General features: G+C 60.7%; 1 protein-coding gene across 1 annotated transcript in view; it reads left to right on the top strand.

Annotated features, from left to right (window-relative positions):
- Positions 1-16373, top strand: part of MORN1 (MORN repeat containing 1) — a 51016-nt gene that overhangs the window by 4569 nt on the left and 30074 nt on the right. Inside the window, exons 5-8 of the mRNA XM_030324702.1 lie at positions 542-632; positions 1130-1217; positions 9168-9264; positions 10449-10559. Of these exons, the coding sequence (XP_030180562.1) occupies positions 542-632; positions 1130-1217; positions 9168-9264; positions 10449-10559 (387 nt within the window). The remainder of the gene's footprint in view (positions 1-541; positions 633-1129; positions 1218-9167; positions 9265-10448; positions 10560-16373) is intronic.

Raw genomic sequence — 16373 nt, 5'->3', positions numbered from 1 at the left:
CGATGGTGCCTTCATGGTGTCCGCACGCGTTTCCGAGCTGTCCCGAACGACACAGTGAAGCCCTGTCCTCACGAGCGTGTCCTCTGGCCTCTAGGCCGAGGGCCTCTGAGTCTGTAACTCGGGGCCCAGCCCTGCTGTTATGGCTGTGAGGGGCGGCTTTCCCACGGGCTCACGTGCACACCTGCAGTGGCCAGGCCATGGTGTGGGCCCCACCACACAGCAGGCACTCCGGCCTCAGACTCTGGGGAGGGGGGGGCTGGGGTCCTTAAGTGACACCCTCCCACCCTCACTCAGGACCTTTGAGAGCCGGACCCCAGAGCCACTTCCATTGGGTGGCCGCTGGGGCCACCCTAAATCAAATCTGCCCTTCCTGCCCCGACGGCCCTGGCCTGGGAGGACGGCCTGGCTCCCGGGGCCCCGCCGACCCCAGCTTTCTTCCCGACCCACCCGCCCTCAGGAGGCCCGCAAAGCCCCGTCAGGGATGTAGGTCCACCTGGCAGGACGCAAGAGGTGACACTGGGTGCCTGGGCTCACTCCCTAGGATACGGGCGTCTGGTGGACCGGGACGGACAAGCCTACTGGGGGTGGTTCCATGACAACCAGCGACACGGCCAAGGACACATGGTCTTCCGGTGAGTACGCCACCCGTCTGTCCCCAGCCCCCAGCGCCGGTCCACGAGGTTCGGTCTGAGTTCTTGGTAGGATTCTGACCGTTCTCTCAGTTACGGACATCGCTCACGGGGTGTGCAGGAGAGAAGACGTCCCGGGAGGCGGGTGCGGGGCCCTGGCCGGAGGACGAGCCAAGGCTTCCACGGCAGCAGGCCTGCCTGCCTGCCTTTAAATCCGGCGGCCGCGGCTCCGCTCAGGTCCCCCCCGCTTCTCCGGTAGCCTCTCCAAGTCTTACTCACCTGGGGGGCCAGGCGAGCGGGCGCCAAGGCCACAGCCCCCCGCCACCCCCCCGCCCGCAGCAGGCCCTGGCGAGGCAGGAGCTCACGCCATCTGCTCAGAGCCTATTTTCGCCTCCGTCCCGGCGGCGCTTGCTGAGCCCCGGTCGGAGGAGCCGGTCTGAGTCAGCGCCGCCACCTGGCTCTCCCCAGGCTGACGGCAGCCCCTGTGTTTGTGTCCCCAGGAACGGTGACGAGTACGAAGGCGACTGGGTCCGGGACCAGCGTCAGGGGCACGGGGTGCTGCGTTGTGCCGACGGCTCCACCTATGAGGTATCTGGGGACCTGGCGGGACCCAGGCCCTCTGTGCTGGCCTCCGGAGTGTTCCGGTGCGTGTCAGTGCTGCTACCCGCCCCCAGCAGGGGCCCGGAGGGCTGCGGTGAAGGGCCCCGGCCAGTACCTTTCCTGACTGGCTCCTGAGATGCCATAACCCGCACTGTTGCCTGTGGAAATGAGGTGAAATTTCTCAGTCCCTTGAGGATGCCCTCGGTGCGGGCAAAGAGGGTTTTGGTGAGGGATGCCCCCACTGATAATGTGCGGAAGCGGACGAGGAGGCCCGTCCCCCCTCACCGCTGCAGGCACTGCCCCTCGGGTTTGACAGGGGGGTTACTCGCTACGAGGGGTGGGGGAGAGAGACCCAGGCAGATCCAAAGACCTCGTCAAGACCCCAGAATTCATCATTCTTTTTATGGACACTGGCCCGCATGCCCGGCCGGGAGCAAAGCGGGCAGAGCCAGGGATGCGTATCTCCGGTCGGCGGCCAGACTGGATGAGGGGCCCCGCTGGGTCTGCAGGCAGGTGGGTGGCCAGGGGCCTGGCCGTCCTCCCTGATGTGTCCTCGTGTGTGGGCGGGAGGAAGAGGGTATGGCAGGCCGGCTTGGGAGGCCCTGGAGCCTCAGCGGGGCTGGAATGTGTTCCGAGCGTCTCGGGAAGGGCCGGAGGGGTGACGCTGTGGTCTCTGTGGGAGAGGCCCGCCTGGCTCTTAGTCGGAGCCACCGTCAGGAGAGGCGATGGGGCGCAGAGAACAGCATCAGGACGTTTCGGAGGTGAAGACGCGGCCGTGCTGACAGCTTGGCTGTTGAAGCAAAGGCCAGAGGAGAAGCAAGGACCCCCGGCTTCGGGACCGTCAGGTGGCAGTGGTGCCCAGAGCCGAGTCCCGCTGGGGGACAAACCACACCAGTGCGTGAACATGGACACGGGCAGCTGGCGAGAGGCTGTGCAGCGCTAGGCGGGGTAAAAGCAGACGCACGGGTGGCCCCGGACACGCCCCCAAAGATGGACCCGGGACCTGGCTCGGGCAGGGAGAGTCGTGGCGCGCACGGGGGGCTTCAAGACCGATGGAGCTGTCGCCGTGGTTGTGACACGCCCACTAAACCCGGCTCTGGGAGCCCAGGTGCTGCTGCTCGCGGCTGCCCCTGCAGCGCCCTCTGCTGACGAAGCGGCGCACCAGCCGGCCGACAGAGACCTCAAGGGGTCCGGCTTCCGCCCCCCGAAGGCGGCCAAGAAGGGTGGCTCTGGGGCTGAGAGGCCATAAAATGGTCCCCGGCCCGGGGTGGAGACGGAGTGGCTGGGGCAGGGGCGGGGGTGCCCGGACGCCGGCCTGTAGTGCGGGAAGCCCCCCACGGCTGGCTGCCTTCCCTGCTCGTGAAGCAAGATCTGCCCCGGTAAGACCGCACCCAGGCCAGCGCCCCCTGTGCTCGAGGGGCCCCGCGTCCACGTTGCTGCTGCCCTGCTGGACTGGGCTGGTGTGCTTGGTGGTTTGCACCGCGCCCATTTGCAGGTGCTGCTGTGACCTGCTGCTTCTCCACGAGGGGACGTCCGTCCGTCCGTCCGTCCTTATGGGGCCACAGACTGTCCGCCTCAATTCTCCGGAGCTGCAAGGGAAGAGAAACGCAGGGCAGGCCCTCCTCCCAGGGTCCTCGCCCCACCTGGAGTCACCTCCACAAATGTGCACGGCCACACCCCAGGCTGGGGGACACCAGAATCTGCCACTTGGCCGCTAGGCCTCTCGCCACAGGCACCGGGCTCTGTCCTCAGCCCTCGCCTCAGTTCTGCCCATCTTGTAGTTCAAGGGCCTTGTGAGTTCACAGGCCCAGAGGAGGCCTCCCACATCAGGGAGTCCTGGCTTGGAGCCCGGGCTCGCTCACATCCCTGTGACATTCGGGGACAGCCGGCACAGCCTAGGACCCGGGTCAGGCTCCCAACGGCCGGACAGGGCAACACGCTCTTTAGAGCCCCCAGCACTTCCCTGTTTCTGGAGGCTTTTCTGGCCCTCGGACCCTCCGCCGCCTGCATGGCCTCCCTTCGGGGCTGTGGCTGCCCACCTGGGCCCCCGCTCAGGCCTCCCCTGCAAGTCGAGGCTCAGCCAGGAGGGGACGGGCAGCAGCCCCCCACTCCCCGGGCTGACCCGGGACGCCTGCCGGGCGATCCACCAGGGGGCAGCCCAGCCCTGCCAGCAGCGTGGCCTCGGCAGGCCTGCCAGGGGCTTCTCCCACTCGGGAGACATCTTGTTCCGACTTGCGGGCCGGGAGCCGGGTCTCCGACAGAACCGCCCTGGGCTGCAGCTCCCGATGGCCAGGCTGCCTCGTCCAGAGTGAGGAGGTGTTTGCCTGGACAGTCGCCCCGTGGTGTCTCCAGCCACACCATCCCAGCCTGCAGACCTCGGGACCCCCACACGCCCTTGAGGGAGGCGTGGGGCGCCTCAAATGAGTGGAGGTGGAAGCCTGGTCCCTCCAGGCCGCGTCTCCCCGGGATGCAGACTCGTGTCTCTCCATTTCCTTTTGCTGGGCAGCGTCCCAACCTTCCGGAGCCTTCTGCCCAAGAACCTCGGACAGTCCGCCTGCCCCCTGCAGCTCCAAGTGCTGCTGGGACACCCATCCTCCATCGTGCTGGGCGGTGTCCATTTGGGCAGCCCCATACGCACGTGATGGCAGGGACATGAGCAGCCACCTCCCCTGCGGTCCAGGCGCTGACCTGACGGCCTGAGTGGCACACGGGTCCCGGAGGAAGGGCCGGCACCGGGGTCCATCCTCTGCCCTCCAGCCCCTTTCTAAGCTGGCTTCCAGCTGGCCGTGCAGACAGACAGACGGACGGACGGGGCCAAAGGAGGAGGGCCACGCCAGGAGGGGGTGGGCTCAGGCTGCAGCCACAGGGCGGCCTCAGGGCCCTCACTCGCAGCTGCCAGGACGCCTTTCGGACCGCCACAGAGTCCTCGCACAGTCTGGCGCCGGGCCTGGCCGATGAGGAAGGCGCGGGCTCCCGGGTCCAGCGCGGGCCTCTCCGGGTGTAGGGACACCTCCCGCCCGACCTCTGACCTCCGGGCATCGGGAGTCACCCGGTAATCGGTGATCGGTAGACACGGAGCCGCCGCAGGGAGCGGGGCGCCACCCCAAGGCGCATCTCCCGTGAGGGTGTGGGCGACCCCCTGGGCCCTCGCAGGGAAGGAGTCGGCCCTCTTGAAAACGATCTGTGTATCTCGTGAGATACCCCTGACCTGAAACGTACCGTCTTAACCACCAAGCGTGAAGTTCGGAGGTATCAAGCACGTTCACACAGTTGCGCGGCCGTCCCCGCCGCCCATTTCCAGAACCTTCCACCTTCCCAAACGGACGCTCCGCCCCATGAAACACTGGCGCCCACCCCGCCACTCTCTCTGTGGATTTGACCCCCGCGTGTACTGCGCGTCCCCGGAGTCCCACGGGGTCTGTCCTGTGGGGACGGGCCGCTGTCACGGAGCACGGTGCCCCCGAGGGCATCTGTGTTCCTCCCTCTTTAGGGCCGGATGATCCTCCCCGGCGTGGAGGGACCACGTCGTGTTCGTGCCTCCGTCGGTGGGCACCGGGGCGGCTCCCACCCCTCGGCTCCTCGAGCGCCTGCTGCCGTGCGCGTGGGGGGGGTGGCGCCCAGCCCTCACAGGGCCTGCGCCCGGTTCTGCGGCCGTGGACCCACCACGGGGACTTCTGGACCGCGGGGTAGCTCACTGCTGGATGTGCGAGGAACTCCTCACGGTTCCCACGGCGGCTGTGCCACATTACTTTCCCACCAGCATCTGTCCTTCTCTGTTCCGGAAAACCTGCCCCGACCAGTGTGGGTACCATGCACAATAGCGGACGGGGCCTGGGGGCCGATAGCGCCGTGGGGGCGAGCCGCACTCCCGCGGAGTGGAGGCAGGCCGAGCTGTTCGCACAGCCGAGCGCTCCCTACCTGTGCGGCTGCGGCATGGTCCCCACCGGCAGCTGCTGGCTTCCGGGCTGTCCGTGCACATTGGCTGCGTTTCCGTGCTGGCTCTCCCAGAGGGAGGCCTGCTGCTCGGTGCACCTGCCTGCCATAGGGAGCAGGTGGCCGGCCTTATGTGTGTCTTCACCTGCTGGCGGCTCCCCTGCGTCTGCAGGAGCGCCGGGGGCCTTTGTGTCCCCACACCCCCCCTCACAGTCCAGGGATGTGGGGCCGTGACCCCGGGGGGCGCTGCACGCAGCACAGAAGAGGCATCTGGGCCTTTTCGAGCACGTGTGGGAGGAGGGTCTGGGCTGCCGGAGCCATCGCGGGAGCCAACGCCAGGCTACAGGCTCCACGTGAGGTTCAGATGTCCACAGACTTCAGAAACGGACGCGGGCAGGCAGCGAGAGCCACCGCTGACACCGTGAAATCCCGGGAACTTAGAACAGGGTCACGGAGGTCAAGCATGACACCCTGTGACCCTGGTGTTCGGGAGACGAGAGTGGGGCGCACACCCATGCCACCGTCGTGCCAGCCTGTGCGGTCACTGCCACCCCTGCAGGCCGTCCCGCAAGCCGGGGACACCGGGGCTCCTGGAGAGTCGCGGGGCCCGGGCAGGTGGCCCGCGGCCATTTCCTCATATGTGACCCGACCCCAGCCACCCCGACCTGGTCTGCGAGCCCGTGACCTCAAAGGAAGTGGTCACCTGCTCCAGCTCCGAGGTTTGGCATGGCGCGGAGACCGCGAATGCCTCTTTGAGTGGCCGCCAGTGTGCCAGGCTGCAGATTCAGGGAGCACTAGGGAGCACGGAGGAGGGGCCGGCACAGAAGCGATAACCACGAAAGCACAGCAACTTTTCCCTCCGAAAGAAAAGTCGCGTCGGTCAAGCAGAGCGCTTCCTTAAATGAGAAGAGAGTCGAGCGCTTGTCTCACACAATTTATCCCCGTCACTTGTGGGCACAAGCCACGAATCTCTCGTCCCATTGGCCCCACTCTGTTCAAGGAGGCTCCAAACAGGCGGGTCCCATCCTGTGGAGCCCTGGGCGCCCAGAGGTGGGCCCAGCTGCTCAGTCCACAGCATCACCCTCGGGGTCCTAGGGGAGCCCCGCAGCCGCGGCTGACAGGCGTGCCTCACCGTCGTCCCGCGGGACCGTCTCCTAACACTGGACCCCGTTCCCTCGGTCTTTGTGGTGTGGACACAGGCCCCGCGCTTCCTCCCGGGATGGCTCCCACCGTGCAGCAGCCCCGGCCTGGGCGCCAGCCAGCTCCCTGGGCGGAGGGAGCCCCCGCCCCGGGTGGAATGCACTCGCCCCTCCTCGTGGGGGTCCAGCCTCCTCCAGGAGACAGTTGGAGGAGTGGTGACTCGTGCTTCGGGCGTGTGTCGGCGGAGAAAGGGCAGGGCTCTCGCAGGTATGATTTATGACATTAATTAGAAAAGGTCCCACGCTGGCTGAGTTGCGTGGCACACCCGAGTGTGCTCGTCCCAGTGTGGTTCTGCACTGAAGCCGCGGAAGCCCAGCTGCCCCGGAGCTGCGGTCTGGGCTCAGGTTCTAGCAGGCGAGTTAAAGGTCGCCGGGGGACGGGGGCGCCTGTGCCCACGGGCCGCCCTCCTCCTCGGAGGCCCTGGGTGTGGAATGACCCGAGAGTCCGATGCTTCCCAGGCAAGGCTGCGCCGGTGCTTGGCCTGGTGGACGGGAGTGCGAGCGGGGACGAGAGGCGGCGGCTGTCGTGGCGGAAATGGCTGTGAGGTGGGCGGGCGCGGGCGACTGGCTCAGCAGCCATCGCGCCATTTGGAGGGCCCTTCGGCCTGTGTCGATTTGGGCCCTGATGCAGGCCCGAGGGAGCCAGGAAGCATTTACAAGAGTGTCCACCCGTGGGAGCTGCGGCCCCTGCCTCCAGGAGTCTCGGGTGCCCCCGTGGGCGGGGCGGGGCTACGGGGTTGGGTCCGTGTGCGGGAGCGTCTGGAGCCCAGAGAGGGAGGTGCGGGCATGGGGCCGGCGCCTGGGAGGGCACGTGAGCACATGGCTGGGCTCCAGGGGCCCTGCTCCCATCCCCGCAGGGTGGGGTGACCCACATGCCTGCCCAGGGACAGGGACGAGCGCTGCAGGGTGAGGGCAGGTAGCAGGCTTGCCCAGAGCACAAGGGGGCGCAGAAACAGCAGCTCTCGCGTCGGTGGGACGGAGCGACGAGGCCGAGGGAGGCCTCGAGGCCGCGGGGCCCCACAGGGAGGTGTCGCTCTGCAAGACGCAGCCCTCACCTGTGGCCACCACCCCTGCCCCGGCCTCCTTGGGGCCTGACCACATCCTACTGTGTCACCTGCTGCCGCCGGGCCCCGGGCCCGAGCCCAGAGGTTTCCAGGCGGAAGGGCGCCCCTCTGTTGGGGGCGGTGGATCTGGTGTGGCTCCTGTGGGCTTTTCGTGTGGCCAGCCAGGGGTCTGTCGCCCGAGCTGAAGCTGGTAACTCGTCAGGTTTGGGGATGGTGTCGTGAGGGAAAGGGTTTCCCAGCAAGCAGACGGTAACCGGGGGCTCCGGGGGCAGCCACCCTGCCCTCCCAGCGCTGCCCCGACCTCGACCCACGGACCACAGCTCAGCCCGGGACCGCTGCTCTGCTGGCTCCCGCCCAGATCACCTCGCCCGTCACCGTGAGAGAGTGCCGCTGCCCGGCCACGCACACACACACGCAGGCAGACACGCAACACGCTTGCCCGCAGGTACGCACAGAACACGTATGTAGGTGGAAGCGCCCGCGCCCCCGTCCCCACGCGGGTACCTGTGCGCTCGGCACCCGCTGATGGTCACTTAGGTGTTCACAGGCGTCTCCGGAGCCGCCCCTGCCGCTGCCGGGTGGGCTTCCCGCCCCGAGTCCAGGATGAGAGAGCAGCGCCCGCGGGCTTGGTCCGGCCCGTCGCCTGCACCCGGGGGCCACTTCCTGGGGGACGCGACCTCAGCCCCGCGTGCACCGAGCATCCCCGAGGTGCAGCCTCGGGAGACCGGGAACAGCCGCAAGGCCGACTCTGCCGTCTGGGTCTCGGGCGGGAGGGACGGCCAGGCCTTGCGGCTGGGCTCGGCCTGCCCCTGCCCACCTGGAGCCCCGGCCCTCCTGTGGCCGCGGCGGTCGGGTCGCCGCCCCTGCCGGGTGCCCGGGGGGCTGCCCGCTGTCCGGAGCCCCGGCCCAGGGGTGAGCCGTGGTCGGACCTCCACCCCTCACGGTGACTTGACTCCAAAGCCCTGGTGCTCGGCGACTCTGTTCCCCAGGCCGCCCGCGGGAGGCTCCTTCCCAGGTTTGGGGCGTCCAAGCTGTGCCGGGCCGCAGCCCCCGGGGGCCGTTGCCACGGCCCCGTGGCCCCTCCTGGGGGCCTGAGAGAGGCCGGCACCGGCCTCAGCTGCGCTGTGTCCCTCGGGGCCCGTGGGCAGCGCCGTCCACGCGGGCATCGACCGTGGCCCAGCCCAGGTGGAGGGCAGGGCGGGGGAGCGGAGCCCGATCAGCTCCCACGGAAGGATGCGTGGAACCAAACGTGCCTTCGGCTGAGTTTTCTTCCAGAAGGAGTAATTCGTAGTCAAACAAAGTACCAGCAGGCCCTTGAAGTTTCCCACAGAAGTGACGTAGTTCTCATTCTTCTGCCCTGTTGTGTGTGTGGTTCGGAAAGCGAGGTTTATTGTGAGGGCGGCAGAGTGGGGTGTGCGCTGCGGGGACTCAGCAGGCCCCTCGATGGGCCTGCCCGTCGTCAGGGAGCCCTCCGGCCCGCACACGTGCGGTGTCCTTACCGAGAGGGTTTCTGTGCCGAAAGGGCCCCCTTTCCGAGCCGGTGTTTCGTTGGCATCTTGTACACGTGTCCTTGCTCCCAAACGTCACGGCTCCTTACACTTCGGTCGCAGGGCAGCGTGGCCACACAGCAGCAGCTCGTGATTCCCCGCCCTCGAAGGGTCCCCGGGACCCCGGGGCCACCCCCTCCCCCTGCATCACACGTGCCCTCTGTGGGTTCTGAGTGCACACGGCTGTCTCTGCAGGGACAGTGGCACGGTGACGTCTTCAGCGGCCTGGGCAGGATGACCCTCTGCTCCGGGGCCGTCTACCGCGGGATGTGGATCAATGGCCACCCGGCGGGTAAGTGCCCACACCCCCCCCTCGGCGTTGCAAGGTCCTTTTGTAAGTTCTCCCTCAGGCGGCCCCAGGCACCGGCACAGGGGAGTTGGGTCAGGAGGTGTTTGGGGGTGATGGTGAAGTTCATCTAGAACCCCAGCCCCTTCAGAAGAAACACATTCCAGTCGGGTTTCGGAAGGGCTCGTGACCGTGACCGGCAGAGGCCCCAGTCCGACCTCGGACAGCCATGGCCCCGCTGTGAGCAGGAGGGTCCCAGCCTCAGAGGGTCCCCGCCCGCAGGGCCCCGGGCACCTGTCCCCCTCCCTGAACTCTCTGCACCGTGACTGGAGCAGAGGGCTTGCAGGGGCCCCTCCCTCTGTTCGCCGGTTCAGGTGACCTCCTGTTAGACTCCAGGACAGAAGTGCCACCCCGGGGGCCAGGGGTCACGGGCTGCAGCTGCTCACTCAGAGCTGACCGGCCACGACCTCAGGTGGGTCCCCAGGGCCCGTTGCAGGGGAGAGGCCGCGGCAGGTGCCCGCCAGGCCGGGAAGGACTCCTCGGTGGGGGCTCAGGTCCTGTGAAGGGGAGTGGCAGCCTAGGTCAGGGGGAGTCTCCTGGAGGGACTCCCGGATCCTTCCCAGCCCCCCAGGGCTCGGGGTTCAGGGGGAAGCAGACGCTGAAAACACTGTCTCCGGCCGCTCAGACCCCAGAGGACGCCCAGCAGATCCAGGAGGTGGGGGCCAGCCTGTGGGTGGGTCGCCCTCCAGGCCAGCTCCCCGGCAGGTGGCCGTAGCACCTCGTCCACACACGTGGAGCCCCTGACTCAGACACAAGGCGTGCAGGGCCTGAGTCCCAACCAAGCAGAGGATGTGCCGGAACCTTCCACGGTGTACAGACCCAAATGCTGATGAGCCACTTGCTTACAGCCCTTCCCCGTTTGGTGGCCCTCTGCAGTCTCTTCGGTGGACTTGTGGGAATTGCTTAAAAATCACAGCTGACCCTCAGGGCGGGGTCACGGTCTCGTTCTAGCGACTGCCCAGGTCACTCGGTCAGGTGGCTCTTGCAGGGGATTGACCGCGGCGAGTGATAACCCTCTCCCCACAGAGCTCTGGGAATCGAGGCTGCTGGGCCTGCGTGGGGGGTGTGGGCTCCAGCGGACGACGTCCCCCGTGCCCCGCTCACCCGTGCTCCGCTCTGCTGTCTCCCAGCACAAGCCAGGAGGATCGTGATTCTGGGTCCGGAGGTGATAGACGTGGCCCAGGGGTCTTCCTTCGACTTGAACGTTCAGCTACAGCAGGACAGCGGGGAAGTTGCCGAGAGTGAGTGTCTGCAGGGTGACGACTGCGTTTTCGGAAGGACAAACAGGTGTCGGGCTCTCAGGGTTAGGGACGAGATGCCACGAGTGGCTTCCAGTACCCGGACACCAGCAGATTCTTTGTTTGGAGGTCCTCGCCACGGGAGCCTCGGCAGACAGGCAGTAGGCACGCGAGGCCTCCAGGTGGCGGGCGTGTGCGCGTGTGCAGTGGTTGTGAGCGTGTGCGGTGATGGTGCGCGTGTGGGGGTGGTTGCACGTGTGGGGTGGTTGTGAGCATGTGGGGTGGTTGTGTTCGTGTGCAGTGGTTGTGTGCGTGTGGGGTGGTTGTGCGTGTGCGATGGTTGTGCGTGTGTGCAGTGATCGTGCGCGTGTGGGGTGGTTGTGCGTGTGGGGTGGTTGTATGTGCAATGGTTGTGCGCGTGTGGGGTGGTTGCGCGTGTGGGGTGGTTGTGCGTGTGTGATGGTTGTGCACGTGTGCAGTGATCGTGTGCGTGTGGGGTGGTTCTGTGCGTGCCCGTGGCCATCGGTCGTCTTACAGGAGGAAGGGTGACTCTACGCACCGCTGGCGTCTGCGGGGGCGAGTTCCCGTGTCCTCCGTGGGTGATCCGGGAGGGCAGGTCTCCTGTAGCATCTGGGCTGCTCTTTGAGGGACCCAGCGGGGCAGCAACGCACAGCGTGGACCAGCTGACCTCCCAAAGCCGGTCCCACCCGTGACCCGTGAGCAGAGGGCGCGGTGCGGAGAGGGCCCCCGCACGGTCACCGGTCCCTGTGCGTGGCCGGGCAGGACCACCGCTACTAAAACGCGTGCCTGGGATTCCTAACGTCCGTTAGTTCGCCCGAATTTGGCAAGCTTTGACCAGGAAGCCCCCGTGTGCGGCGCGGATCAAAGACAGTCACAACTGGTTTATTTTATTTTGTTATGTTTATTTATTTCGAGAGAGAGTGCGTGCGCTTGCGCACCAGCAGGGGACGGGCAGAGAGAGAAGAAGGGGGGGACCCCAAGCAGGCTCCACGCTGTCAGCGCAGAGCCCAACGTGGGGGGGTCGAACCGACGAACTGTGAGATCATGACCTGAGCTGAAACCAAGGGTCTGACCCTTAACGGACTGAGCCTCCCAGACGCCCCCACAGCTGGTTTGTTTTCACGGCTTTATTGTGGTGCCATTTTTCTAGCGTGAAATCTTTGTGCTGTAAGCGATTCGATGATCTTTAGCAAATTCCCGGAGTCGGGCAAGCAGCGCCACGCCGTCTGTTTCGGACCGTGCCTCGCACCTCCTGCCTGCGGCCCCCTGCCCACCCCACCCCTCTCCTCACACCTGCTCCGCTTTTCTGACCGGCACACTCTGCTGGGGTGCACCCACGTGGCAGTGCTCGGCGCAAGTTTTTGGGTGGCCCGTGTGCTCTGTCCCTCGGTTATCCGCTCACGAGTGGGGTCGCCGCGTCACGTGGCAGATTTACGTGTAAATTTTTAAAGAAACCTCCAGGCCGTTTCCCAAAGTGGCCGCACAGTTTACAACGCGGTCGGCGGGGCCCGGGCTGGGTTTCCCACACCCTGCGCGTGCACAGCCGGCCCGAGGGGGCGTCCGGGGGCGCCCCATCTTGGTGCCCCTCTCGGTTCTGACCCACAGTTCACGGCTGACGAGGTGTTTCAGCTTTCCGTGTGTTTATCGGCCACGTGTGTATCTTCTCTAGAGAAATGTTAATCCAAACATGCTGCCTGTTTTTTAAAGTTAGGCTGTGTTCCTCTTCTGGTTTGAGTTATTGGAGTTCCCGACGTATTCTGAATACGAGTCTTTCTATAGGTGCATCTTTGCAAATAGTTTCAGTCTGTGGCTCGTCATTTTCTTAATGCTATCTGCTGAAGTACAAAGGGCTTTAATTTTGATGAAGTCCAATGAGTAAATTTTTTCCTTTGTGGATCATGATATTGGTAACCTGTGTGGGAATTCCTAGCCTGACCCAAGCACACAAAGATATTCTCCTGTTTTCTGGGAAAAGTTTTGCTCTTGGATTTCTGCCATCCGTCTTCGGCTACTTTTTGTGGATGAGATCAGGTTCTAAATTCATCTCTTTTCGTGTGGCTGTCCAGCTGTCACAGCACCACATGCTGAAAAGACTGTCCCCTCCCCACTGGATTGCCTTGGCACCTGGGTCTCGAACTGCTTGACTGTAAGAATGACGGTTTAGGGGCACCTGGGTGGCTCAGTCGGTTAAGCGTCCGACTTCAGCTCAAGTCACGATCTCGCGGTCCGCGAGTTCAAGCCCCGCGTCGGGCTCTGGGCTGATGGCTCAGAGCCTGGAGCCTGCTTCCGATTCTGTGTCTCCCTCTCTCTCTGCCCCTCCCCCGTTCATGCTCTGTCTCTCTCTGTCTCAAAAATAAATAAACGTTAAAAAAAAATTAAAAAAAAAAAAAAAGAATGACAGTTTATGTCCAGACTCTATTTCGTTCCATTGGCTCCTGCGTCTGTCCCTGTGCCACCACACCGTCCTGTTTATTGTAGCCCCATAGTGAGTTTGGAAATTGGAGATTCCTCCAATGTGGTTTTTCTTTTTGAAAATTATTTTGGTTATCCTGGGAACTTTGTATTTTATATAAATTTTTTAGGATCAACTTTGTCAATTTCTGCCAAAAAAAGAAAAAAAAAACCCTCCTGGGATGTTGTTAGGGACTCTGGCCGGGAGGCACCACCGCTGACAGCACTCCAGGTCACCAGCGGGAAACATCTCCCCATTTATTGATGCCTCTGCTTTCTCTCACCAGAGCTTTGTAATTTTTAGTGTCCAAGTCTTGTACTTCTTTTGTTAAATTTATTAATAAATGCTAACTTATTGCTGGTTATTTAATTTATAATTATAATTTGTTTACTAATACGCTTGTAATATTTGTTCTTTTTATGCTATTGTAAATGGAATTTTTTAAAATTTTATTTGAGGGAGAAAGAGAGAGGACGCACACGAGCAGGGGAGGGGCAGAGGGAGAGGCAGAGAGAGAATCCCAGGAAGGCTCCATACTCATTGCAGAGCTGACTTGGGGCTGGATCCCACGACCCTGGGATCATGACCTGAGCTGAAATCAAGAGTCAGCCGCCCGACCCACTGAGCCACCCAGGCGCCCCTGGAATTGTTTTCTTATCTTCATTTCAGAAATTGCTAGACTACAATTGATTTTTTTTTTTAATGTTTGTTTATTTTGAGAGAGAGAATGCATGAGCAGGGGAGGGGCAGACAGAGAAAGGGGGACAGAGGATCCAAAGCTGGCTGTGTGCTGACAGTGAGAGCCCAATGCCGGGCTTGAACTCAGGAACCTCGAGATCACAACCTGAGCCGAAATCCGGAGTCAGATACTTAACTGACTGAGCCACCCAGATGCCCCTAGACTACAATTCATTTTTAAATATTGATCTGATATCCTTTGACCTTGCTGGACTCACTTGTTAGTTCTGCTATTTTTTCTGAGGATTTCTTAGGATTTTCTATATAGAGGATCACGTCATCTACAAAAACATCCAATTTTACTTCTTTCTTTCCAGTCTGGATGTGTTTTCTTTCTTTAGGCTGCATTTTACGTCCCCACCAGCAATGACTGAGGCCTCTAGGCGCTCGACCCCCTCACCAGCACTTCTCATCATGTGTCGTTTGGGTCATGGCCATCCTACCTGGTGTGAAGCAGTGTCTCCTTGTGGTTCTGATTTGCATTATCCCTAGCAAGGAGGAATGTGAGCATCTTTTCATGTATTTATTGACCATTCGTACATCTGCTTTGGAGAAATACGTATTCATTGCCCACTTAAAAAATCGGGTAACTTGTCCTTTTTACTGTGAGTTATTAAGACTTCTTTATGGGCGCGACCGGGTGGCTCAGTCAGTTAAGTATCCGACTATTGATTTGAGCCTCAGCTCATGATATCACAGGTCCGTGGGATCAAGCCCCACGTTGGGCTCGCTGCTGTCGGCACAGAACCGCTTCAGATCCTCTGTCCCTCTCTCTCTGCCCCTCCCCCACTCACACGCTCTCAAAAATAAATAAAACTGTTTTTAAATTTATTTATTTATTTTGAGAGAGACAGAACAGGAAGGGGCAGAGAGAGAGTGGGAGGGAGAATCCCAAGCAGGCTCCACACTGTCAGCACAGAGCCTGATGAGGGACTCAGACTCTCAAACCATGAGATCGTGACCTGAGCTGAAACCAAGAATCAGATGCTTAACTGACTGAGCCACTCAGGAGCCCCAATAAAACATTTTTTTTTTAAGAGTTCTTTATGCTGGAGCTAAGTCCCCTTATTAAATATCTGATTTGCAAATGTTTTTTCCCATTTTATGGATTGTCTTGCAGTCTCTTGATATGGTGTCCCTTGAACACAAAAGTGTTACGTTTTGGTGAAGTCCAACTCGTACTTTTTTTCTTTTGCTGGTTATGCTGTTGGTTCCATATCTAAGAAGACTGCTTAACTCAGAGCCATGAAAATTTTCTCCCGTATTTTCTTCTAAGAATTTTATATTTTTAGCTCTTGCATTTAGAACGATAATCCACCTGAGTGGTTCAGTCGGTTGAGCGTCCGACTTCAGCTTAGGTCACGATCTCACGGTTTGTGGGTTCGAGCCCCGGGTCGGGCTCTGTGCCGACAGCTCGGAGCCTGGAGCCCGCTTCGGATTCTGTGTCTCCCTCTCTCTCTGCCCCTAACCCACTCGCATTCTGTCTCTGTCTCTCTGAAAAATAAATAAACATTAGAACGATAATCCATTTAGAGTTAATCTTTTTGTGTGGTGTGAGGCAGGGGTCCAACTACATTCTTTTGTATGTGGACGTTTAGTTGTCCCATCACCATTCGTTGAAAGACTGCTCTTTCCTGGCCTTGAATGATCTAGACAGTCCATTTACTAAAATTTTGTTTAGAGTTTTTGCATATTTTTTCATGAAGGATAGTGGTCTTGAATTTTTTTTATTTTCCTTGTTAAGGTTTGTTTTTAAGTAATCTCTACACTCAACATGAGACTTGAACTTACACCCCTGAGATCGAGAGTCACATGCTCCCCTGACTGAGCCCGCCAGGTGCCCTGAATTTTTTTTTCTTTTAATATCTTTGTCTGGTTTTTGTATCACGGTAATGCTGACCTTGTAGAATGAGTCTGGGAAAATTACTTCCTCTTCAATTTTCTGGAAGAGTCTTGTTGAATAATTTCATTTCTTTCTTAAATGTTTGGTAGAATTCAATATGAAGGCCATTGAGGTCTGGAGTTTCTTTGTGGGAAGACTTTTAATTACTAATTCAATGGCTTTAATAGATATATGGTTATTGGGGGTATCTGTTTCTTCTTTTTATTTTTTAAGTGTATCTATTTTGAGAGAGCACATGACAGTGGGGCAGGGGCAGAGAGAGATGGGGAGAGAGAATCCCAAGCAGGCTCCACACCGTCAACCCAGAGCCCCAACTGGGGCTTGATCCCGTGAACCATGAGATCATGACCTAACCTGAAATCAAGAATCAGACGCCCAACCGACAGAGCCACCCAGGCGCCCCGAAGTTCCATGTTTCTTCTTTGACAAACTTGGGTGTTTTGCGTCTTTGAAGGAATGTTTGTTCATCTAAGGTGTCAGATTTATTGTCATAAGCTTGTTCCTAATATTTCCTCATTCTCCACTTAATGCCTTGATATCACCTCTTTTGTTCCTACTGTGGATTATTGGTGTCTTCCTGTTTTGCCTGACTAGTTGGCTACAGATTATCAGTGTCATTGATAAACCATCAACTTCTGGTTTCATTGACTTCTCTACTGTTGTCTGTTTTCTGTTTCATTAATTCCTATTATGATCTTAGTAT

This window comes from Lynx canadensis, chromosome C1 (genome assembly GCF_007474595.2).
Source record: "Lynx canadensis isolate LIC74 chromosome C1, mLynCan4.pri.v2, whole genome shotgun sequence".
Taxonomy (NCBI): Eukaryota; Metazoa; Chordata; class Mammalia; order Carnivora; family Felidae; genus Lynx; species Lynx canadensis.
This window is presented reverse-complemented; position numbering and strand designations above follow the sequence as displayed.